The sequence below is a fragment of the Salmo salar genome, chromosome 13 (assembly GCF_965601325.2).
Source record: "Salmo salar chromosome 13, fSalSal1, whole genome shotgun sequence".
NCBI classification, from domain to species: Eukaryota; Metazoa; Chordata; class Actinopteri; order Salmoniformes; family Salmonidae; genus Salmo; species Salmo salar.
Window position 1 is genome coordinate 98,972,580 of NC_138303.1, and position 24,662 is coordinate 98,997,241.

General features: G+C 41.4%; 5 protein-coding genes across 19 annotated transcripts in view; 2 read left to right on the plus strand and 3 right to left on the minus strand.

Annotated features, from left to right (window-relative positions):
* mat2al (methionine adenosyltransferase II, alpha-like) overlaps window positions 1-2,031 on the minus strand; it is a 35,644-nt gene extending 33,613 nt beyond the window's left edge. Inside the window, 3 exon segments of the mRNA NM_001165295.2 lie at window positions 5-127; window positions 265-342; window positions 1,863-2,031. Coding sequence (NP_001158767.1) covers window positions 5-127; window positions 265-342; window positions 1,863-1,938 — 277 coding nt within the window. The 5' untranslated portion in view covers window positions 1,939-2,031.
* Window positions 2,032-6,455: 4,424 nt separating this feature from the next.
* LOC106568330 (vesicle-associated membrane protein 8) lies at window positions 6,456-9,259 on the plus strand. Its single transcript, XM_014138587.2, has 3 exons — window positions 6,456-6,697; window positions 7,358-7,519; window positions 7,715-9,259. Exons 1-3 carry the CDS (start codon window positions 6,695-6,697, stop codon window positions 7,856-7,858), a joined length of 309 nt encoding a protein of 102 aa, XP_013994062.1. The 5' UTR covers window positions 6,456-6,694; the 3' UTR covers window positions 7,859-9,259.
* Window positions 8,697-13,772, minus strand: hnrnpd (heterogeneous nuclear ribonucleoprotein D). 10 transcript variants are annotated; one of them, XR_006758403.2, is made up of 8 exons: window positions 13,498-13,772; window positions 12,577-12,745; window positions 12,064-12,225; window positions 11,711-11,842; window positions 11,384-11,483; window positions 11,072-11,224; window positions 9,727-10,672; window positions 8,697-9,295 (listed from the first exon to the last, which is right to left on the minus strand). XR_006758403.2 is itself a non-coding variant. In XM_014138579.3 (8 exons), the coding sequence occupies exons 1-7, from the start codon at window positions 13,656-13,658 to the stop codon at window positions 10,602-10,604; spliced, it is 936 nt and encodes a 311-aa protein (XP_013994054.1). In that variant the 5' UTR covers window positions 13,659-13,772; the 3' UTR covers window positions 8,697-9,295; window positions 10,573-10,601. The 10 variants fall into 10 exon arrangements, 9 of the variants coding, with proteins under 9 accessions (XP_013994054.1, XP_013994053.1, XP_013994052.1 ...); XM_014138579.3 differs by having other exon boundaries at window positions 10,573-10,672; window positions 11,084-11,224; XM_014138578.3 differs by having other exon boundaries at window positions 8,697-10,218; window positions 10,573-10,672; window positions 11,084-11,224.
* Window positions 13,773-14,384: 612 nt separating this feature from the next.
* Window positions 14,385-19,368, minus strand: hnrnpdl (heterogeneous nuclear ribonucleoprotein D-like). 5 transcript variants are annotated; one of them, XR_001320253.3, is made up of 9 exons: window positions 19,129-19,368; window positions 18,225-18,393; window positions 17,898-18,059; window positions 17,529-17,660; window positions 17,189-17,309; window positions 16,796-16,957; window positions 16,004-16,110; window positions 15,485-15,588; window positions 14,385-14,734 (listed from the first exon to the last, which is right to left on the minus strand). XR_001320253.3 is itself a non-coding variant. In XM_014138537.3 (8 exons), exons 1-7 carry the CDS (start codon window positions 19,215-19,217, stop codon window positions 16,040-16,042), a joined length of 906 nt encoding a protein of 301 aa, XP_013994012.1. In that variant the 5' UTR covers window positions 19,218-19,368; the 3' UTR covers window positions 14,385-14,734; window positions 16,004-16,039.
* LOC106568328 (enolase-phosphatase E1-like) lies at window positions 15,469-24,598 on the plus strand. 2 transcript variants are annotated; one of them, XM_014138583.3, is made up of 6 exons: window positions 15,469-15,606; window positions 20,724-20,825; window positions 21,917-22,119; window positions 22,655-22,787; window positions 22,891-23,014; window positions 23,718-24,598. In XM_014138583.3, the coding sequence occupies exons 1-6, from the start codon at window positions 15,577-15,579 to the stop codon at window positions 23,855-23,857; spliced, it is 732 nt and encodes a 243-aa protein (XP_013994058.1). In that variant the 5' UTR covers window positions 15,469-15,576; the 3' UTR covers window positions 23,858-24,598. The 2 variants fall into 2 exon arrangements, with proteins under 2 accessions (XP_013994058.1, XP_013994057.1); XM_014138582.3 differs by lacking the exon at window positions 15,469-15,606 and adding an exon at window positions 19,890-20,606.
* The last annotated feature ends 64 nt before the right edge of the window (window positions 24,599-24,662 follow it).

The following is a 24,662-nucleotide window of genomic DNA, read 5'->3' on the forward strand; positions in this document are numbered from 1 at the left end:
GTACCTTTGGAGGAGTGATCGTAACCAATCTTCTTAACGGTGTTCCTGACCACCTCCACGAGGTCCACTACACCCTTGGAGGTGACCTCTCCACACAGCATGATCATACCCGTCTTCGTAACAGTTTCTAGTGCAGAAAGAGTTCAGCAATGTTGAGGTGAAAGGTCATTCAGATATGAAATAATGAAAAACAACTATTGTTAAAGTCGTGTTTGTCTATTAACATATAAGAGCTTTAGAGAATATAAAACTGGACAAACTTACCACAAGCCACTTTGGAGTCAGGGTCCAGAGTTAGGTATGCATCAAGGACAGCATCACTTATTTGGTCACACATTTTGTCTGGGGAAAAATGATATGGTTTAATAAATATTGATAACCTAAGTGCTAAAAAATATATATATATATATATTCTGTGTGACAGTAATTAATGTAAAGTCATTTGCATTCATACAAAGCTACTTGAGAGCTCGCCAGTCTGTAGTCCTAAAAAACAGAAATGAGTTACCTCTGGTTCGTTCAGCCATTCCTATGGGGGAAATTAATGGGGCAAGAATGGGGTTTGTGATAAATGCCAAAGGGACATTAGCTGATGAAGATTAGCTCATAGAACAAAACGTATAAGATCTCCTAAGCCTGTGCTTACCACAGACCTTATTTTGGGTGTTTATCCCAAAATCCCATTAATTTCTCCATAGGCTTTGGGCAACAAGACATGACGGAGTTTGTGCCTACAAAAATACACCATTACTATGGCTCTCTATAGCAGGGCCGGCTCCAGGCGTAAGCGACAAGGGCCCTAGGCCATTAGGGGGCCCTCTGACCAAAAAAACAAACCACATATTTATTTTAGGAACTCAGTCGGGGTCTCAACTTACTGTTGAGAGTTAGAATAGTAGAATGTGCAAGTTCGAAATGTAGTTGTGCATCAGCAATTTTTCTCTTGTTATTTTAGTCACTGACAGTCACTCAATTAGCATTGTCAGCAAAGCAAAAAAAAAAAATGTATTGGTCAATTTGTCTAGCCAGCTATCTAAACTTGTAGTAATCATGGCCAAATACCAACCAGGCACGCAGGACAGGTGCCCAGGGGCCCTGACCTCCATGGGGCCCCATTGATTTTGTTAGTCACTCTCACTCTGGCATAAATCATAGCAAAATGTGTAGAATTGCAGGAAATTATCTTTAAAACTATTGTGAATCCACCAAAAACTGAAGGGTCCATGCTATCTGGGAACCTTAGGACATCCCTACCCCATTGAAGTTCACATTTAAAATGGTTAAGGTTAGGTAAGGGTAGGGTTAAGGTTAGGATTTAGGGTATGGACCCAGACTGAAGTGGGTGGCAGACATTTTTCCAAAGCCCTGCAGATGATGTAACATCGTACAATCATCTGAAAGTCTTGCGAGCTTACTACTGCAAATGCGCATGTAGAAGTGAAAGTTTACGCGAGAAACACTCGCTTCACGACACTTCGATACAGCTACGACCGGAAGTGACTTTTTCGTAGCAGGTTAGGTGAATTTACACAGCAGGTTAGGGTTATTAGGTTAAGGGTTAGCAATAATCCTCCATAACCTCCAACGAAAATCACGTCCGGTCGTAGCTGTATCGAGGTGGCGTGAAAAGAGTGTGTCCCAGTTTAAACAGTAAGCACGATCCGATAATAAAAACAGACACTACTATCCATGCTTAACAGTATGCAATGCTGTTATTAGCCCTCAAACTGACATCCATAACAGAGAAAGAGCACATGTCATGCACGAGTAAAGCTACGTGTGATAGTTCAGTAGGCTAAAGGTACACTCGTACAACAACATATACAATATAGCCTACAAACGCATGGAAAGTAACCACCAACCAGAATGTCCCTCTCCAACTGACTCCGATGTAAAAAGGAATGTTTTCCCACTGGGTCTGTTGCCGCTGGGATTCATCTTCAGTTGGTCGGTTGAACAATTGCTACAATCAAAAGCTTGTTGAATTTGAAGTTAGAACTGAAACAGATGCTATATATATAGGCTACTTACTATCGTATCAACTAATGATTAATCTACAGTAGGCGACAATATTTTAAGTTTTGCTTCTGATCTAGCGCCGCCTACTGGAAATGTATAGTGATGCACGACTCCAGGATTGTTGGAGTCGACTCCGACTCCTGTGGTTGGAGTCGAAGGAATCGACACTTCCCGACTCCCAAAACACGCTGAAACGGTTGTGCAAACACGTACACACCACTGCATTATTGCAGAGTCCTACTAGGAAGACTACACATTTGCGTTCTAGAGGACTGACATGTGCATGATGCTGCCTTGTTGCTCATCAATTTAGTCTATACAAGGCCTATCCTGTTTGAATATAGAAGGTGATGTGTAAGAACTACAATATGTCAGTGATATTCCTGCTGTGCAGCCTTGACTGATCCCACGGATCCCACGGCGCACTCCACGCTGATAACCCTATTATGTGCCATGTTTTAGCCCTATTGGACGGGTATTACTAGAGATGTTGGTTATGTAATTATTATAAATTGTGTGGTTCGAGTCCTGAATGCTGATTGGCTGACAGCGTTGTATATCAGACCGTATAACATGTGTATGGCAAAACATGTATTTTTACTGCTTTGATGGGGGGGGGGGGTGATATATTTAATTTGATTTATTTAACCTTTATGGCCAATATACCACGGCTAATGGCTGTATCCAGACACTCCGTGTCATGCATAAGAACAGCCCTCAGCCATGGTATATTGGCCATATACCACACCCTCTCGGACCTTATTGCTTATCCAAGTGTGTGCGTTATTCCAGAGGATGATTCACACATGAATAGTTTTTCCAAGCTGCTCCCTGTAATTCAGATTTTTTTTAAAATTGAATTTACTATTACGATGGACGCCAGGAGGTTTTATGCTAGGCGTTAAGATATTTCACCGTTTGACGATAATAGCCTATACTGACAACTCGTGCTTGGCTGCCAAATGTATAGGTGTCCCCATAATATTTAAATTGATGAAGTGTGATCAGAATAATTATTGTAGCGTGGTAGACGTCCTTAATAACAATGTCCGCATTCTGCTGATTTGAGCTGCTGAACCGTATTTGCACTTGAGATGCATTTATGGATGAGAAAGTGAACTAGCCATTTTCAAAAAGTTTAGCTGGTATGCCCTGCTTTGAATCAACTCTGTTCATGTAGAGCCACAATCCTGAAGGTTAGATAATTAGCTGGTTGATAAACTGAGTCAGGTTAGTTACAACTGGGGTTGGAGCCGAAAACCGACAGGAAGGTATTTCTCCAGGAACAGGATTTGAGAACCCTGACCTAAGACATCAACAGCCAGCCAGGGTTTAGAGGGGAGGGGCACAGACATGCATAGGTAAGGCATGTCGGCCACCATGCAGAGTTGCAGACATTCAGAACCGTGCATCGATCATCAAAAGATGTATAGGCTATCGCAATGCTGTATCTCCCAATTTCTTGGCTTGCAATATCTCGCGCAAGTTCACAAAAAATAGGGTCTATCAATGAGTTGGCTGAGCTACTCTACACGCAACAGACGGAAGACCAAACACACACTAGCGTTTTTCATAGTGAGAGAAAGCATGTGAGCCAGCGAGGATCGGGACAGGCAGAAAGACAGCTGGAACCGTGCGCATAGGCTATATCTTAGTAATCAGTATCTCGCAGTGTCTTGTCTTGCAATGCCTCGTAAATTCACCAACAGTATATTAAAGTGCATGTTTGGCTATCAATGAGTACGGCTTAGCTACTATCCATAGTGCCAGTGAATAGAAGTTGAACATCGCCAAATGCATAAGTTTAATTAGGCCTAAAAGTGCAATAAAAAGTATTGTGCCTATCTATAGGTTATTTAATGAAACTAGCTAGCTCTTCCTTTGCTGTGAAAGATGCGAGAGGAGTCGACTCCCCACCATCAATTTAACGGCCTAGCCATTTTGCTAGCTAACACAATGTAGGCTACAATAATGTTTTAAAACTGTTTTATAGGTTTTCTAATCCAACATAGGTCTAGATGTATTGAGTTGTCACAAAGTAGCAGTGACAGGCACACTTGTATCAGATGGACAGAGATAACTGCAGTGACAGTGAAATGGCGCTACATAATACGAGGTTAGTTCATCTCACAAAGCAAGCAATAATTCCTCCCGAAAAAGGACAGTTGTCCAAACAAGAAGAGCACTACAGCACAGATTAAGAATTTATTTTAATCAATCAATCAAATGTATTTATAATGCCCTTCTTACATCAACTGATGTCACAATGTGCTGTACAGAAACCCAGCCTAAAACCCCAAACAGCAAGCAATGCAGGTGTAGAAGCACAGTGGCTAGGAAAAACTCCCTAGAAAGGCCAGAACCTAGGAAGAAACCTAGAGAGGAACCAGGCTATGAGGGGTGGCCAGTCCTCTTCTGGCTGTGCCGGGTGGAGATTATAACAGAACATGGCCAAGATGTTCAAATGTTCATAGATGACCAGCAGGGTCAAATAATAATAATCACAGTGGTTGTAGAGGGTGCAACAGGTCAGCACCTCAGGAGTAAATATCAGTTGGCTTTTCATAGCCGATCATTCAGAGTATCTCTACCGCTCCTGCTGTCTCTAGAGAGTTGAAAACAGCAGGTCTGGGACAGGTAGCACGTCCAGTGAACAGGTCAGGTTTTCCATAGCCGCAGGCAGAACAGTTGAAACTGGAGCAGCAGCACGACCAGGTGGACTGGGGACAGCAAGGTGTCATCAGGCCAGGTAGTCCTGAGGCATGGTCCTAGGGCTCTTTCCGAGAGAGAGAATTAGAGAGTATACTTAAATTCACACAGGACACCGGATAGACAGGAGAAATACTCCAGATATAACAGACTGACCCTAGCCCCCCGACACAAACTATTGCAGCATAAATACAGCAGTTTTAACTTGTAGCCTATCAACCAAGACCATAACAATAGTGTACTGCATTGTAGCAAGAAGCTAGATCATCCTTGCTGACCTTGCTGTCAGAGGTGCAAGATTTCATGTAGGCTAGTGTGTGTGTGTGTGTGTGTGTGTGTGTGTGTGTGTGAGAGAGAGAGAGAGGGGGGCAGGGGTCAATTATTCCTAACACAACTGCCGCTTGGAGCTCTGTATCGAAGAACCATTCCATTGGATGGGTGAGCAAACTATTACTACACTACAGTATGTGTAACTCCATGTGCTGGCAATCAGGTTCAGATACCACATCCTGTCAGAGGATTGGGTGTCCTAAATCTGTGTCAGAGCTCAGCTACAGTATGAGTCCAGGAGGGCCCATCAATTCCTTAACAATATCCATTTACAACCTTATACTGTACTGGATTAGATGGAGTTACAAGGACAGATTTCACCACAAATCAAGGGAATATCATATGGGTTACACATACCTACAGTAGTCTTTTCCTACTGTTTGATGGCCAAAGAAAGGGGAACGTTTCATGTGAAATTGTTTCTTTATTTTCTTCAAGTTATACCCTATTTAGAGAAGAAAAGTGACTACATTTTTCTATGAAATACAGTAACAATCAAACATGTCAAAACATTTAAACTGCTTTGAGGGAGGAAATATCTGTCTCTTTAAAATAACAAGAGTGGAGCTTATTTCCATAAATATAGTGTATGCCCTCCTCTTCCTGGTACTAGCCTCATGTTTGGAACAGAGAGATCTGAACAACATGGCAAGCCATGGAAATCAAATCTAATGGTATTAGTCACATGCTTTGTAAATAACAAGTGTGGACTAACAGTGAAATGCTTACTGACGGGCCCTTCCCAACATTGCAGAGTGAAAGAAAATAGAGAAATAATAAAATAAAACACGTAATAATAGATACACAATGAGGAACGATAACGTGGCTATACAGTACAGGGGATACCAGTACCGAGTCAATGTGCAAGGATACAAGGTACATAATTGAGGTAGATATGTACATATGAATAGGAATAAAGTAACAGATAGTAAACAGTAGCAGCAGAGTATGTGATGAATCAAAAAAAGTTAGAGCAAAAAGAGTCAATGCAGATAGTCCGGTAACTATTTAACTATTTAGCATTCTTATGAAATCAGATGTAGCTTATGTAGCAAGCAAGTGACTTCACTTTTTATTGCCTTCCAGATCTGTAGTTCCTTTGCTAACAGCCCCCTGATAAATAAAGTGACCTTTGCCCAGCGCTGACCTGCATCAGGTGCTAGGACAGCTGATGGTATGTCCCAAAGACACATAGAATCAGAATAGGTAGAATGGGCATTCAAATTCAGAAGATCAGCTTGGCATGTAATTTCTCCAAATCTTGTTTCTATCTCAAGTGCTATACATGCACTATGGGGTGGACCATGGACATCTGGGGGGTTTCAGAGCAATCTCAATTCTACTAATCCTAGTTCTATGTAAAGAGATGAGTGACTAACGTCGGGCCAATGGTAGAGCTCCAGTGCAGCAGAAGTAGTTAATGTGTAACTACAGGGAGGGGCAGCGCTGTGTGGAACCTGTGTCTGTACCTGTCTGTTCGCCTGTGTCTCAACCTACAGCTGTCTGAAGCAGACTTTACATGCCTTTACTTTATTTGCTATGCTACTAATTTGTCTGGATAATACATCTTTGTGAAACATTTACCCTCTGAAGTGGAGTAGTTCTTTGTTTTGTGGATAAATTCATTTGTTCTGACATGGTAAGTGTTTACTTTTGTCAAATGGAAGCTGTGAATGTGAGGTAGTCATATGCCTTGAGGGCACACTAATGATCTGAACTATAAGCACTACAGTGAGTAGAGCAGTGGTATTAAAGGAACAAAGACTATAAACAACAGGGTCAGGCAGGATAGGCTGTGAATATAGTTATTTACATGTGACTTCCGTGTAAGTAAATGTCTGACAGTCCAATAACTTTTGGGACTAAAGAAAGCAGTGACCTAGCTGTTTTGTAGGAAGTGAAAAATACTCTCTAGCCGGGAGAGTGTCAATACAGGAATGGCTGAGGCTGAGCGATAGAGCAATATTTACTTGGCCTGCTTTCAGATATGTTCAAATTATACTGTATATCCCGGTGTTATTGAATTGCATTCTGCCCTGTGTATTGGCTCCTGTATTTGTGTGAATTGATATGGATGAGTCTTGATTTTTTTGCGAAGTCAGATTAACATTTCCATACTGGACAAACACAGGTTTTCCATTCTCTTCGTCTGTGTGATGATCTGTGGTGAAATGGATCATAAAAATGTCTATCATACAGTAGCAAAGTGTCATGTTATTCTGAAAACTATGGTTACAGTATGTCATACCTAATATGTGGATAATATTCAGAGCAGATTCTCTCCTCTTCCTCTCTGTAGGCTGACTACAGTTCTCAACAGCCAGCCTCCTCTAAAATGGACTCAGTGCAGGGCCAAGTCAATGAAGTTAAAGTTATACTCAAAGACAACATCAACAAAGTACTGGAGAGGGGAGAGAGGTTAGATGACTTGGTTGACAAGACACATGACCTACAAGCAACCGTAAGTATTATAAGAGAAAGACAATAGTATTTTTTTAACCTTTATCCTGGTGAGGTGATAAGTAGTGGTTCCTCTAGTCTAGAGAAAGGTGTTGAACAGCCAATATGCTTCTGGTTTGCCTGTCTGTTTCTGCTTAAACTTACTTGAAACCCAATTATATTTGACTTAACCTTCCATAATTCCTTGAATTTTCAGGCAGACTCCTTTCAAAGGACATCCACGCGGGTAGCCCGCAAGTACTGGTGGAAGAACGCCAAGATGATGATCATCATCGGAGTGATAGTTCTAATCATCCTCGTCTTCATCATCCTGTTTGCTACAGGTGTCATCCCCAGTTGAATTGCCTCACGGACTCCTACAGTACTACATCCTCGCTAAAAGGAATAGGATGAACCACGATCACCAACAGTCATGTTTTGAATTTGATGAAACTGTGGTTTCATTCTGGTCTTCTCCCCAAGGCTCAAGGTGGATTGTGTATAGTAACGTGACAAAATATAACATTTCACATTATGACTTCTGTAAATAAGCATCCTGGAATTTGTTTGATTGTTTTTAGATTATATCTGTTCATTTGATGTTTAATAACATACATTAGATTGTGTATTTTTGTCACAAGAGAAATATTACAGGTAAGGGGCCTCTTCTCACAGCATCAGGGTGCATTGAATGCTTTATATTTGTGCTTAAAGGGGCAATCTGCAGTTGCTACATACATTTTCTGATTTATAAGTTGATATGTACCCATTGATTGTTGAAGAATGTAACTTATAAATGCCTCATGAGGTTAGTTCAACTGTCGTACCCCATCAGAACCCCAAATATAAGCTTGTTTTACTTCAATGTTTGTAAACAAAGTAAATGTAAACAAACACAATATCCTCAAACCATGGTTAAAACTACAAATGCTATATCATGGATAGTCAGTCCATTCATCCATCACACCGTCTATGAATTTAAGTAGTTACATTTCTCCAACCCCATCCCGCAACTTTTAACCAAAAGAGGGGCGGGGAGTCGCTTTGTTATTGTTTCAACTGCTGATTGCTGCTTTAGAAATGGTGGCCACAATAGTTCACTTCATTACAGTATACACTTACACTCCACTAGCAATATAATACTGTCCAAGGGTAAAGGTTAATGTAACAAACAGTTAACACTGTAAAAAAACAATCCATTTCAATTTCAGATACGTTTTTTTATTTAAATGTTTTGATGATTTCTGAATGTTCTATATTTCTGTGTACCATGTCAAATATATATTAACAAAATGTTTACTTGTGATAACTACGATAAAGGATATAGATTTATTTAAGGGCCCATTTGCTTTTGACCGCAATATAAATAATTTATTTTCTGGCCCTGACCAATCCAATTTTATTTATCGGTAGACAAATTTCCACCTCAGGGACAATTAAGTATCTTTATCCTATTTGGGTTTCAATAATGGTAATTTATGCCTTAACAAAAAGCAATTTACATAGAATATAACACACATTTAACAAAAGGGATAACACTGAGCGTAAGTGAATAATCAACTTTTAAATATAATTCTGCATATATTCCTTTCACACAGTGTAACTCAATACAAGACGAATAGGAAACTTTTAAAAGCTTTGCAAGAAGAAACAACGAAAAACAACACTGAACATAAATTCAATGTGCGTAGATCAACTGAATACTCTGACTGTGTCCTGTCTCAAGCCGTCCATAATAAAGGAAACTCTTGACTGAAACCTGTCACTTCGTCTGCCAACGCTCCTTCAATCTTCCACCCTGAAAAAGACAAAACAAGTCAAACTGTTAATGATGAAGGTTACTGCACACTAGTAGTGCTACAACTAAATGTCAAAGGAATCCCGTCTTTACCATTTCCATTAAGAAAACACAATACAATAGATACAAATATGTCTTACAATTAAGAATTAAAAACAAGTTAGTCCATAAGCTAGAAATCCTGAAGTGTGACAAATTAAAGAGTTCAAAGCCCAAATACAAAACCAATGAGTAAAGCCTTCAATTGGTCAAAAAGATACACATTAAAGAAAGCATTACATGCAAATTTCCAGGAAACATAGAGATACTTTGATACTTTCTCAAAAGGTTAAAAAGAGAATTTTGTTAGAGGAAAATTAACGTTTAAAGGAGAAGTTTTCCCACCGCTGTCAGTAACACAAGCAAACAATACAAGTACAAAAATAACGCACTTCTCCAACGCAGTAGCATCCAAGTACAAACCAGGTTTTAGCTCATGGACTACTGGCTATTACTGCTACAAGAGCTAAATAAAGAAAAGCAAGAATTACAGGTATGATTAGGAATGAAAAAGACACTGGAAAGTCCAGAGAAAGCCGTGTCCTTTGAAAAGTAAATAGTTATTTTCTCAGTATCATGTTGTAATTTACCATTACTTGACGGGGGAGTAAGGGCCTGTAAAAAATGGCATTAAAATTACATAATTTGTATTTAAGTTTTACATGACAAAAAAACACATTACAGAAATTAAACAAATGAAAATTAAAAAAAGTGGACAAAGCCGGACATGTCCCACTTAGTTTTTATTTACAATGCTGAGACAGGATGTTGGAAGACCATACCAAATGGCAGCATTCGAGAGTGTACGCCTCTCGTACCCGGTCCGCATTGAGCGGGCCAGAGAGTACCGGGGAGGTCAGCTCATGGCCTGCAAGGAAGCTCCGCTGGCAGGTACAAACAAGGTATATGTCAGAGTTAGGAGACAACATTATTATTTTCTCTCTTTCACTCTCTTTTCCCTTGTAAATCCTTATCTCTTGGTATCCATTTTACTGTAGTAATAGTAGTACTATACCTGTTAACTTTACAGTTACAAAATGGCTCATAAGAGGCAGCAGAAATAATTCACCAAAAAAAGACTGTAGCCTCTATGTTAAGACTACTGTAAAGCACTTTTCAGGTGCTGTGAAAAACTATAAAGAGAAAAACATTATGAGGGTTTATTATTATTATTATTATACAGAGGTAGATACATTGCACTTTATCTAGGTTTGTTGTAGGTGACTTATAAAACATACCTGTCTGCGTGTGTGGAACTTCTGTTACATCAATACGGTTTGTAATTGTTTTGGTGACCACCTCGCCTGGGGGACTTCCCATAACCACCCTGCTGGTCTGCTGATTGGACACAAACACACACAGAAAAAACATTATTATATGAGTATATGATAGTTCTAGCTCTTAGATAAGATAGTAGTACATATTCAAAATCAGTTATTTTCATTACATATTTCCTTTGTTGTGTTGAATATTTAGTAATTTAGGAAACGGAAAACAATGAATAAAGGTAATGCGTTTTTAACAATATTGTTGGTTTTAATGTCATTTTTTAATATTTATTTACAGCATGTACAGCATGATGGAATTTCACTCAAATACTAAAATATAAACCATACAGTTAATCAATAAGATTAAAGAGAAAAAGTCCATTGTCAACTTATCCATACATACATGTTATTTACATACTTAATAAGTACATTGTTTTCTTAGTGTGCCTTCACCAAAAATATTACATACTGCTGTAGTCACCATATCCGCCGTAATAGTTGTTGTAACCAGAGTAATCATAGCCACCATAGCCTTGGTTGTTGTAGCCATAATTGCCGTAGTTGTTGCCGTAACCTTGGTTCCAGTAGTTGCCATATCCCTGGTTCCAATTCTGATTGGGTCCTGGAATACAACAAATTGTCCATTTGGTATTATTGAATTGACCAAAAACATATGATTTAACAAACATCATACATATCATTACTCAAATGTAATACAGTACTACTAAATATATGCAAAGTATTGGTGCAGGAAACGACCTATTCTATCCAGCCAACTTACCCTGTCTGCCGGGAGGCCTGGAGGGGTATCCCCCTCTGCCTCCTCCACCCCAGTGCTGCTGCTGGTACTGCTCCTTGGACATGGCCACCTTAATCTCACACTGAAGACAGGAATAAAACATTTCAATAACCAGGCTTTAAAGCTTCAAACTCTGACTGACATTACACTGCAGTGTATTCTCATTAATAATACTAATAGATCACCAACTGGACCTGGCAAGGAAATGCCATCTGAAAAACATGCATTGAAGGCAAAGTAAAACTTGTTTTGAGCTACCAAACATATTCTGTGGGAAGTATTAGCAGGGTAAGCCATGATGTACTGTACCTTGCTTAATCCTATATTATGGTACTTTTTCTCCATGATCTTCTTCACTCTCTCCTCCTCTTTGAAGGTGATGAAGCAGAAGCCTCGTCTCTTGTTGGTTTTGGTTTCCATGGGGAGCTCAATGGACTCCACCTGTTCACACAGACAACACAGGAATATAATAACCTCTTATTCAGCAAGGTTTCAATGTTTAGAAGGCTTGTCGACTTGTGAGGAAACGAACACTCAATATCGACTCGTTCCGCTAACTAGTTTGGTCTGATCCGATCATTCAAAATGGTACCCAGGCTAGCAAACTCTACAGAACATCTGACAACATAATATTTTTTTTAAAGTCTACTGTAGTAGCCTACCTCTCCAAAGGCACCGAAATATTCTCTGATCTTCTCCTCTGGAGTGTCTGGAGAAAGACCTCCTACAAAGACCTTTCTGATGGGCTCCTTGTTCTTCATGGCCTTGGCCTTCTTAGGGTCGATCACCTTCCCATTCAGCTTGTGGTCCTTCTGTAAAACCACCTACCAGAGGCAAGCCACAGATAAAACATCATTATAATAAGGAAACTGATAGAGCAAAAAAGATTCCCATCCCATTGCTGCCATGCCATAGAGGTTAAGAGCGCTGGGACAGTAACCAGAACATTGCTAGTTCGAATCCCCGAGCAGACTAGGTGAAAAATCTGTTGATGTGTCCTTGAGCAAGGAACTTAACCCTAATTGCTCCTGTAAGTCGCTCTGGATAACAGCTTCTGCTATATGACTAAAATGTAAATCTAATACCATATTCACACTATATAAGAGAGATAGATATAAAATAATCTATCACAATCATCCAGCATGATCAATACCATTGAACACAATCAGGAATACCTTATCAACGCTGTTAGCTGCTTTAAACAGAACAAAGCCGAACCCTCGGGACCGGCCTGTCATGGGGTCAAGCTTCAGGGTGCAGTCTACCACCTCCCCAAACTTGGAGAAGTAATCCTTCAAATCCTTCTTTGTTGTGTCCCAGCTCAGACCACCAACAAACATTTTCCTGCATTTTGAGACAGATACCGATATTTCCATTCTGCATACAAATTCTCAGACTGCAGCTGTGTTCCAATTCTCTCTAATAATTTCCTTTTCTCATATGCTTTCCTTTCAGCCATCAGTAGGAAAGAAGGAAAGGAAAGAAAGAGTTAAAGCCTTTAGAGAGGGAACATAGCCAAAGTCCTGGTTTAGGGTCAACGTTATCATTATAGTTATGATTATGACAATTAGCAAAGACATCATTTGATAATGCTGTAGCTTTTACAAGCTGTATGTTTGTAGTGGATGATTTAACTAACATCTCCCAGGTCGTCACTAAAACTTACCCAGAGACAGCATCCCTAGGCCACCCCAGCATCTGCCTAGCAGTATCATATTTCTACATCCATTTCTCATATACACAACTCTAAATCCAGCAAGCACCGTCTGTCTATGTAAGCAAAAATGGAAGGTTCTGGTCGCCTGAGAGCTGAAGGATGACAGCCACAACAACAGGGAGACAGTGATGCTGCTGACCTGACTGACCTGCCCTGAAGGGATCACCCATCCCTCCATCAGCAGCACTCTGTCTGTAATATTTCGGTATTGGCATTCAACTCAAGTTATTCCTCATTTAAGTTTGCCAACGATGCGAGGAAATGTCAAAATTATAACAATTAGGTACTTGTCCCTTCTTCAAAACTGAGCTAACTAGCTAGCCATATAGGGAACGACAGTTATCTAACGTTAGGCTAGCTAGTTAGCGGTCTCACTCACCCCTCATCCTCTTCGTTTTTGCTGGCATCAATCTTTGATCCCTCGGATTCTCCTGCCTGGCCGCCCTCTGCAACAGTCGGCGTCCGCTCTTCGGTGCTAGCCTCTCCGTCGTCCTCCATTTTCACCACAGTTGGATCTTCGCCGGTTTCAAGGTCCGACATTTTTTTATGTTGCACAAATTGCTAAAGGTAGCTAGCTAATCAGGTGCTGTCGAGGTTGCGTGCTAACGCGAGCGTACTACAGCTGCTGACTGTCTCTCGTCAGTCTTGTTTGCGTTGGAAATGGGACTCGTTCTATTTTGCCCCAGGTTAGTAGGTTGCTAAAGACCAGACACTAGGCATAAAACAAATAGTCACAACAGATAACCACTCACTCTGCTTTTGCTGACAATTACCAACTGTACTACTTAATCTAGTATGTTTGCAAGATACCAGCTGTTGGCAGCTTGCTATTTTGCTAGCCAGCTACGTAAACATAATGGCGTCATGTATAAAATGGTGGGACTAGCTTCAGGGTGGTGTATTTCTAGACTATTAAAAGCAATTCTCAAATAGAACAACTTTTGCTATGCTTTGAAACGTATTGCACTGCAGTATGTTATATAACCGTCTGGTTTGTATTGATCTTTTTCGCACTGACTGAATTTGACAGGTTCCATACGCAATAATATCTCTAAACAGATCTAGAAAATATGGCAGGGTTTATTCTCATGTCACGATAAACACTCTTAGTACATTAGTGTTGTGTGAATCAAGTTGTGTAACGATTACTGCACCTGGGCTGAAGTACCTACAGGTCTAAATGTTCACGTCAAAGAATGACGCGGCAGCTATAGTCGGTGTTATGAAATGAAAAACAGAATATCAAGTACTACAAAGTCAAGCTCATTTGAGTTTTGTACCCTCTTTAATAATCCCTTTATCCAAAAAAACGGCAGAAAATCCAAGTTTAAAACAAAAGCAGGACAAGTTGAAAATCAAGGTAATAAGAACACATTAAATCACGATGAAATGAAACCTAGACCTACAAGATGAAGGGAAGGGGGGGACTGGAACCAAGAAACAGCAACCTCGCTATTTACAAAGTCAGACACGCTGCATGCCAGCTTCAACTCAGGAAGAGGAGGACAACGAAATAAGGGCCTGGTGTTTAAAACATGAGCTGATCTGAGGACAGGACAGGATTCAGCACCCCAAAGCTTCCACCTGGGTACAGGGTCATTCTCCAGCCAGCCCGTCTGCAAACAAGGACACAACACAACACAGTAGATGTTACCAACTTTGGAGCTCTGCAGGGCACAGTGAACCTTGCACGTCCATGTTTCACTGTTTAACTTCTGCTTGTGTCGTCAACTTAAACTATTAATAGTTTATTTTTCTCCATTCCGTTTTAAAGATCATGTGTAGAACTCGGCTTCACCAAGGTTCTGTAGCGTGTCCTGTAACAGCTCACTGGCCAGCAAAAGCTTCAGCTCCAATGAATTGGTGGGTAAATTTCACCATTAAGGAGCAAGCCCAAATATGACCCTAACTAAAAGTTAACAAATTTGGACATTTAAAGCCAGATACACAAATAGCTCATAATATATTTTGAGTTGTCAGCTTTTTATGGCATCATAAAGCTGGTTTACATATGATCTTTAACACCTAAGTAAAAAAAAAAAAAAGTTTTTGGGTGTTTATCAAGTGAAGTTCTCTAAGGGCTATAAAGAAAAAGCAATCATTATGAGTTTTAGCAATTTAAGAAAGGGGTTCATTATAGAAAAAACACTGAAGGTCCAGAACTGAAACAAGACCACTAAAATTAAGAGAATACACAAATACAAGTCAAAGTACATTTTTACACTTTCATATTAATATCCTGTAAAAAATCAATTTCAGACAAATTGTTATAGCAAACACTTTAAAAACTGAAAAGAGATTAATTTCCTTTCTCTTATGTTTCTTTTTGTTTATCGCTGGTTACAGGAAGTGTGAAGAGACCATACCACAGGACAGCGTTTTCTTGTGCATGCCGTGCTCTCTGCCCGCTATGTGCGTCGCCCAGAGATTGTCGTGATCAGGCGACACACGGCCTGCAATGAAGTCTCCGCTGGCAGGTACAAACAAGGTACAACATCAGAGTTAGGAAAAGGAAAACTAAGGATAGGTCTTTACTCTGTACCCTTAGCAGTACTTTACCTGTTAACAATGCTATCAAGTCTCTTTATGTTATTTCCTTATGAACACCTGTTAAAAAGCAAGGGAAAAAAGGAGAATCTACAGAAAAAAAGCTTACGTTTTTTTCTGGAGAGCTTAATAAAAATAAAACGCTGCAAACATTTTTGCAATTAAAGATCTATAGACATGACTTTTTAGTTTTATGTCAAAATGGGGGTGTGCATCGTAATAGTAACCACTTGCTTTCTCTCATGATAGGTTTTAGAGTAATTGTTTAGTGTCTATTGATCTTTAAATTTTGAAGTTTTGTTTTAAAAGTCAAGCCTTAGGTGGGAGTGTGGTCTTACCAGAATTCTAAGCAGGTCTTGTTGGATCAGATCAGCTCAGTAAGGCTGGTAGTTGTTCTGGTGGGTTGTGACCTCTCGAGAGGCCTTCCCATAGCTGCTCTGCTGGCCTATGGGAAGGTCAAGGGTTAGAGGTCAGGAAGATGAGTGTCACAGGCTAACTAAACAAAAACGTAGCAAAAGCAAATCCTATCAAGGTATTATCAATGGAGTTTAGTTGACATGGGAGTCATGGTGCATGGGAGTTTTTTCAAGTTCACTTTTCTTTTTTTGGGTAGCAGTAATGACAAATAATCAGTAGGATGTATTCTGCAGTGTTTGTTTACCCAGTTGTGTTATTTTTGCTTGGACTTTCAAATGGAATGTTTTTGTATCAGTATTGAGATGCACAATCATGAGTCAAGACATATGTACCAAAAACTCTATACAGCTCAGCTGTGTTTTACTTTATATACCCAGGAATTGAACTACAAGTACTCTCAGAAGTGTGTGCGATACAAATGCAATCTTAGAACTTTACATGGGCTGAATGATCATTAATGTTGCAAGTGTTCCCTGTAAAATAAAAGTGCATTGCCTGGATATGGAGGACCCCTCACAAACATGCACCAGAGCAAAGAGACCCAAGGCAGGCAGCATTACAGACATCTGTTTTATTTTTTTTCCAGAGCTATTGATTACATACATGGAGACTTTTTTCCACCTGTTGTTGTCTTAGCTAGAAGTACATGAGTTGTTGTTGGGGGCTGAAAGGCACTGCTTGTTTCGATAGTTGGCATCAATAGTGTAGCTTACCATTGTAGTCGTCGTATCCCTGTCCATAACCATAACTATTATAGTTGTAGCCAGAGTAGTCATAGCCTGCGTAGCCATTGTAGCCCTGGTTGTATCCGTTGCCGTAGCTACCATAGTTCTGGCTGTAGTAGCCGTTGTAACCTTGGTTGTAGTTACTCTGTCCTGCACAGAGACAATGGAGAGGTTCAGTGTGACAAGCCTATATTGTAGTGTCAAAGACATTTGTATGTCTTGATTTTCTTTTCAATGTACTGTAATCCATGCCCTTTTCAGTTGTCAGTACTGTCATTGTTGCATGTGTCAAATGCCACATGAGAAATTCCTTGTTGGAAGAATAAATAATGATAGAATAAAAAATGATTTGCATTCTTCAGTGTCATAGGGTAGATGTACCTCCTCGTCCCCGGCCCCTGTATCCTCCACCTCCTCTCCCTCCTTCGTAGCCTCCCCTCTCTCCTCTGTGTTGTTGCTGCTGTCTATACACTTCTTTGGGCTGGGCCACTTTGATTTCACACTGCAGAGAAATCAGCCCATTAACCAAGACACTTGTGGAAAACAGTGATGACACTTTCTTAAAGTACCTACAGTCGCATGTTATTTGACTGCCAACATTCCTCAAAATGGCCGTCTAAACTAAGTTGGTTAAATAGCATAGAAATAATAGCTTTGCCTATCAGCGCAAGATGTGTAACATCTTTCAAATGGTCATTGTGAATAAGCGGAATCCAGCTACCTTTCCACTCCCAACTTGGTGGTATCTGCACTCCAACAGCTTTTGAACAGGAGTCTCCTCACAGTAGGTCACGAAGCAAAACCCACGTCGCTCGTTGGTTTTGGTGTCCATGGGAAGCTCGATGCTGTCAATCTGGAAACAAAGTTTCTCTCAGTGGCTATGAAGACAGTAATCACACAATTCTGCGTATCTCTCAGTCTTTGTACCACGTGAAGGCGGTAAATTATACAATAGCATCAGCTCTAGCTCCATTGCCACACTCGCTCAGTGGACTTACAGCTTCCTAAAAGTGTGGGTTTACCATATCAAAAAACGTAGAATAAAACATATGAATACGTTGACAGTGCACTCATTCTGTCACTCTCTTACATCTCCAAAAGCGCCAAAGTATTCCCTGATCTCCTCCTCTGGGGTGTCTGGGCTGAGGCCTCCGACAAACACCTTCTTGGGCGGTTCCTTCCCCTTCATGGCTTTGGCCCTCTTGGGATCGATCAGCTTCCCGTCCAGCTTGTGCTCCTTCAGCTCCAACACCTGCATACAGGATAATGTGTCAGTGAAACAGGGTGTGTGTGATCAAGTGATGTGAGTGGATGCCAACTATGTATGTCTTGAAACTATTTTGTTTAGAATTAAGAGCGCAAGACAAGAAGAGACAGCCTGTCCTGTTCTCTGCTCAGTGAGTGTTCTAGTGCTTACCCGGTCTACACTCTCTGAGTCTCTGAAGAGAACAAAGCCGAAGCCCCGGGACCGGCCCGTCATCAGGTCTGTTTTGATGGTGCAGTCCAGAACCTCTCCAAACTTCGACAGGTAATCTGTGAGGTCTGTTTTGCTGGTGTCCCAACTGAGCCCTCCAATGAACATCTTGCTGTAAATGGAGAATCAAGGAGACAAATGCAGTCTATCAAACAGTCATAACTACGTCCTTGTTATACATCCCTAACAACCTGAGTCACTAGTTATGACTTTGTTCTTAACTGACTCATTTGCTTTAGGTCAAGCTGTTGTCACCAGCAAGCTGATTAGGCCTAACGATTCAAACTGTCTAGAACGGTTAACTATAAAGGCAACAGCTAGATCAGTGAACTGTATCTAACTAGCTACTACACACACTTCAGATTCTAGCTTGGGTGGCCACTGAGTGCATGTACAGGACATGTGTAACTATTGTTGTTTCATCTGTCAGAATTCGAAAAACCAGCAGTAACGTAGTGCAAGAGAAAAAAAAAGAGCGGCAATAATCAACACGACATCAATCTGATGCTAAACTAGCTTGCTACAAATAACGCGGTGACATGTTTCACAGCACATAGCCAACCCCGTTTGCACACTTAGGGTACTTGGCCTGAATGACCTGACGCCAGTTAGTTTGCTAACGTTAGCTAGTTAGCCATGCATGCATGATCACAACGGGGACTGGCTAATATTAGCTAGTAACCTAATACACGTTAGCGTGTTACCACTCCAATAGCAGGCTACGTTTGAATCAAAGAACGTAAGTTGTCTCCAGCTGGCAGAAATAACACTATAGCTGGTTAGCTACACCTACTAGCTAGCTCCTCTTGCTGAAAGTAGCTAGCTAGGCTAACATCAAGCCGCTTACCCGTCATCCTGCTGGTTTTTGCTTGCATTTATCTTGGAGCCCTCTGGAAACTCGTCTGTACTGAAGTCAACCTGGCCTTCGGTCTCCATTTTCGAATGTCACCTTGTTATTAAATAGAAATGTGTATTTAACGTTAGGCCTGATTGCTAAATACTTTTTGGGACGAATTCAGTCGCGATTGCTATGTAAAATGGCTGACATCAAGGGCGGACTGGGTGGCGGGGAGTGACGCAGATGATGTGGTTTGTTTGCGTTGGCTCAGTGAGGGAGGCGCTGTTGTCTTTGCTACAAGCACTTTTTACGTAAATTACTGATTGGTAATGTTAAAGCTGATCACAGATTATCATCATTACAAAAAAACTTCCTGGGTTTAATATTTTTTTTACCAATGGCAATTTATTCTAAAATGTCTGATTTTACTTTCTTCATTCTTGTTCGAAAATTAAAAGCAACACAGTAAATTACATTTTTGTTGCCTCAAAACGAAATACTGCATATTATTTCCATTATTATCAAACAAACACCAAAGTGACTGAAGAGGTTTCAAACACTTCTGTCAGATACTGTAATATTTACCAAGGAGAGTATGATATCTGCGCAAACGGATGTGGCTCTGTCGCCATCTAGGTTGATTTTTCAGACAGTGGCACCACCAAAGCCGCGGTCCTTGCAGAGGAAGGGAAACTACTTCCCAACGGTGAGTGACGTCACCGATTTAAACGCTACTAACCAAGTTTTTTTTCTAACGTACTACTAGCGCGCACCACTAACTAGCTAGCCATTTCACACCGGTCATACTCATACAGTACCAGCCAAAGGTGTTGAAAGCACTGTACACATGTTGTGCCCAAACACTGGCCTTATAATGAGCTACGACAGAGCAGAGAATCTCTTGATATGGTTATGCAACGCTTCACACGTTCTAGAATATGTGGAATGGGACATTCGACTGCGCATGGCCCATGCCTGTGACCCACCAGTAAATACAACTATTGTAGCGAAATGAGCAATGTTATATTGCAGCACACCGTGTCCTTTTTTATTTTCCTAACCTAGCTAAATGTTTGGTCATTTAATATTTTATGTGTAGCGTTCCATGCTGCTTTACCCTCGTGGTCGTCATTATCACGCCTTCCTGGAAACAGAAGACTTTCTTTGCTCTCATGCACGCTCTTGAGCACGTTCAATGGGTCTGGCTGCTTTATGTGTGCTGACGAGTCTGCTCTACCCAACACTAGCTAATTGAAAAGTAACCCAAAAAATATATTTGGAAAGGAATTGGTAGTCCCCTGTTAGGGTTTGCTCGCTTTTCTCCAGCCTGGATAGCAGGGTAACGTTAGATAGCTAAGCTAACAGTTAGCTACTAACTACAGTAGACGGCTTCAGACAGGAAAATGGCCAGTGTTTCAATCCCTGACAACACTACCGCACTTTTGCTGGATATTGAAGGAACTACGACACCAATAACGTTTGTAAAGGTAGCTAGGACAACAAACCGAGACAAATGCATTGCTTTTGTGGTTGTTTTTTTTTGGTAGACTGGTGGTTTGACTGCTAACTAGCTACATGCTAACGGTGCTATTTCTCTACTATAGGACATTTTATTCCCATACATCAAAGATCATCTCGAGGAGTATCTGTCGGCGCACTGGGAAGAAGATGAATGCAAACAAGACGTACATCTCCTTAAGAAACAGGTAACTGGTTTGCTGCAAACTGTGGACAATGATGACCAGTCAGCAGTGACTGCACACAATCTGACGGAATATGCAACACCCATGCATTAATTTAGGTTGAAAACCTGTACATTTTGATTTGTTGAACCAGTTAATGATTGCTTGTGTGGTATGATTAGTACATTAAACGACTCTGCTGTTCAGAGTTTGGCGTCAACAGCCATAGCAACCTCATCTCGTGTAGCTAACTATTATTGTCATCTGTTTTAAACTGCATGGATTTACAGTGGAAAATATTTAAACAATGTTTTTATTTTCTTCTAAAGAGCTAGGCCTACATGGATTTTAGATTTCCTGTGTTTTCATTGTTTGCTGTAATCCAGTGGGTTTGGGTTTAGCCCATATATATGAGCTATGTAGGTCACAGATAATGGGTGTATTTGATTAGCTACCAACCATAGAAGTCATAAGGGATGATGTGAGTGCAGGAGATGAGACAAGCTTTCAGAGCTGCACTCATATTCACTGGCTACTACAGGATGCTGCATTTTTTTCACCAGGGACTGGCAAACTAAGGTGGTTTAACTCCTTTTGAGGACAGCTTGCCTAAAATCAAAACTTGCACTTGAAAGCTGACTAGATTGGTCATATGAGGGACCAGAACCAGGGGGTTGATGGACACTGACATAGTTCATGACACGCTATCTACATTCATAGACAAACCGATTACAGTAAGTTAGTTAACATTATTAGGTTCCTCAATAAGAGATGCAGCCAGGAGGTCTGTTAATTGAGCTTTGAGATCTTTTCTCCAATGAGCTTACTGAATTGGAGAAAGCAGAACGATGATCAGTTCTCATTATAGCATGGTGATTTCCATATGTAATTGACTGGAATGAACAGTTTCCTGTCTGCCAGGAGCCGCCTGTCTCTATCCTTGATGGGAGTGGTTGATGGAGAGGAGGGCAGAGGCCAGCCTTGAAATATCAATGCACCAAACAAGCCCCATAAATGTCAGTCAACATATCTATGTTGGACAACTCCAAGCGTTGTCAATGTGTAATCGATCCCTGCTTCCTAATGAACATGTCCTGTCCCGGTCATCATGTTAGGTTGAGGAGGACCTGCGTCTGCACCGAGCGTGTGCGCAGCACTCCCTGGACCAGTCTGGGCACACGGACGAGGAGAAAGCCATCAGGGAGGTGGTGGACAACGTGCTGTGGCAGATGGCTTCGGACAGGAAGTCCACGGCTCTGAAACAGCTGCAGGGACACATGTGGAGGGCGGCCTACGCTGCCGGGAGAATCAAAGGCGAGTAAGTAGCTGGGAGTGTTCCTTCTATTGGACGGATGGGGATGTAGGAGGTTACTGGCGGCAGGTAGCCTAACGGTTAAGAGCGTTGGGCCTGTAACTTAAAGGTCGCTGGTTCAAAGCCCTGAGCCAACTAGGTGAAACATCTGTCTGTGCCCTTGAGCAAGGCACTTAACCTAAGAGCGTCTGCTGAAAATGACTAAAGGTTACTACTGTCTGAGAGTACTACTGTCTGAGGGATGAATCCTTAATCGATCTTAGTGCAAATCTCCCATAGACCTCACTTCATGGTTGACATAAATCAGAGATATGTGTGCACAGATTGCAAGATTAGATTCTTCCCTGCATGAATGTAGGTCTACAGGCTGTGTAGCCCTATTGTTATTGTGCTCAGGGTGATGGCTTCAAACCGCCTGTGGGAGGATCAAGTCCTATTGTACTGTTGCATTTCTTCCAAATGTCACCTTCAAACCCGATGACTCATCCCGATGAAAAGACAGGATTATTAAGGTGTGTGTGTGTGTGTGTGTGTGAACCAGGGTGTACCAGGACGTGGTACCGTCCATCAGGAGGTGGAGACGACAGGGCCTGAAGGTTTATATCTACTCCTCTGGCAGTGTGGAGGCTCAGAAACTACTGTTTGGATACTCTGTAGAGGGAGACGTACTAGATGTAAGGAAGTCTTCTCTTTTATACACCTGTTTAGAACACACACACACACTAATCTACATTGTAATACACTCCAGCTAAATTCAGATTTTCTCTATCCTTTCAGCTATTTGATGGCCACTTCGACACCAACATAGGCACTAAAGTAGAAAGTAAAAGCTATGTGCGGATTGCAGAGAGAATGGGCTGCCCGCCTGAAGAAATCATGTTCCTGACAGATGTCACACGAGGTAAGTGTTGTAGCAGGCGGATTAGTTTAACACTGAATGTCATTTACATAAATCAGACTGATCCAGAGCCTTTCTACCTAGCAGGATCCCCCTCCGAAGCCTTGCCAGCCTTAGCTGTTACTCTGAATTCAACAGTGGATTTTTCCACTAGCTAGTCAAAGGGCTTGTCCTGAACTAAAACAACCCAGCCAGCATTAGGCCAGTAGAGCTGCTTCTTATAGAATATTAAATAGGCATATTTGAACTTTTATTTGACTATATTATGAACTGTTTTATGTACACATGTTCTCAATAACCTACTGGTTAACATGAAGGAAGATAAATAATACATTGACCATATTTTTATATCCAAAGCCATGTAGCTAGCCCTGCACTAATCCAGAATAGCATTTGGAAAGGCTGTTGTATGAGAGTTAAATCAGTACTGTATTAGTGCTCTGCTGCACTGCAGCGAGGGCCTCCCCCTGAGGGAAGGCAGATGCCATCATGTTAGTGGGACCACAACCACCATGAGGTCTCCATGTCACATGTTCTACTTTCCTTTGTTGTGTAGAATGTTAACTTAAAACCAAGGGTTAGGGCCTCTGTTACACCATGACTGGGACTTGAGTAAGCCTGCTGTTGTGGGATCCTAGTGTAGCTCAGGGAACATGGATGACTGAGAGGAGGCTATTACAGTAGTGTGTTTTGTTCCTCCCTGCAGAGGCCAAGGCAGCGGAGGATGCTGGTATGAACGTGGCTGTAGTGGTGCGGCCAGGGAACATGGAGTTGACAGAGGAAGAAAGATCTCACTATAACCTCATTACAACCTTCAGCCAACTGGAAGTGATGGGCAGCGCTTAACACTGGAGAAGAGGGTAGGGGTAGGGGGTAGAGATGCTGCCGTCCGATTTTCCCCTTCACCTCCCCAAAGTGTATGCTCATCGAGCCCCCCCCCCCCCCCCCCCCTTGTGGCTATAAAAAATGATTGGTCTTCACATGGGAGTTTTCACCATATATCTTACACCTTTGCATTGTTTTTAAATCTGAGGGGGAGTAATGAATGCACACTTCAGGGAGAAGGGTTGAGAAACAGAACACAACCAGAGAGTGGGAGAACACATTCACTCACTGGCCCTGTTCTATCAAGTTCCCGCTTCCCCTAGCACCTGCTGCCCTTAGGTCTAATGAAAGGACTGGAACGGTAAAAGCGACGTGATGGACGCTCCTCTAAACCTATTGGAGAGCCAGGTGGAGCCATTGCCTTCACCTATCTAGTCCTTTCAGAGGCTAAGGGAATGAGCTACTAACCGAACTGGAACCGGGCCACACATGACATCTGTTTGTGGGAGGGGAATGGGAGGGTCGGCCATTGATCAAAGGACTTTGGAAGTACACTAAGAGGGGAGCCTGGGTGCCAGTCTGTTTCTGCTCTGGCCAGTGTAGCGTTGTTGAACACAGGAACAGTCGGGTATCCAGGCTATGCACAGGGTGGGTGGTGGGTAACAAGCACTAAGAGCCGTACCAGTCTGCAGACTGCACGTTTAAGGGACATGACAGGGTTTCTTTTTTTTAAGCATTTTAAATAAAAACGATTTAAGCTGATCACTTGGTATTTTAACTGTAATATGGTTAAATAGGCTCTTGGAAGTTGAATGCTACATTACTG

Coding starts and splice junctions, on each gene's coding strand:
- LOC106568330 (XM_014138587.2), top strand. Junction 7,520..7,714: donor CACATGACCTACAAGCAACC/GTAAGTATTATA, acceptor TTGAATTTTCAG/GCAGACTCCTTTCAAAGGAC.
- hnrnpd (XM_014138575.3), bottom strand. CDS start 13,658: ATGTCGGACCTTGAAACCGGCGAAGATCCAACTGTGGTGAAAATGGAG. Junction 11,225..11,383: donor CAGGCCTCCCGGCAGACAGG/GTAAGTTGGCTG, acceptor GTTGTATTCCAG/GACCCAATCAGAATTGGAAC. Junction 10,673..11,071: donor CGGATATGGTGACTACAGCA/GTATGTAATATT, acceptor GTGTCCAATCAG/CAGACCAGCAGGGTGGTTAT.
- hnrnpdl (XM_014138537.3), bottom strand. CDS start 19,217: ATGGAGACCGAAGGCCAGGTTGACTTCAGTACAGACGAGTTTCCAGAG. Junction 18,060..18,224: donor ACTCAGAGAGTGTAGACCGG/GTAAGCACTAGA, acceptor TCCTGTATGCAG/GTGTTGGAGCTGAAGGAGCA. Junction 17,310..17,528: donor ACCAAGTTGGGAGTGGAAAG/GTAGCTGGATTC, acceptor ATTTCTCTGCAG/TGTGAAATCAAAGTGGCCCA.
- LOC106568328 (XM_014138582.3), top strand. CDS start 20,523: ATGGCCAGTGTTTCAATCCCTGACAACACTACCGCACTTTTGCTGGAT. Junction 20,826..21,916: donor TACATCTCCTTAAGAAACAG/GTAACTGGTTTG, acceptor TCATCATGTTAG/GTTGAGGAGGACCTGCGTCT. Junction 23,015..23,717: donor CCTGACAGATGTCACACGAG/GTAAGTGTTGTA, acceptor TCCTCCCTGCAG/AGGCCAAGGCAGCGGAGGAT.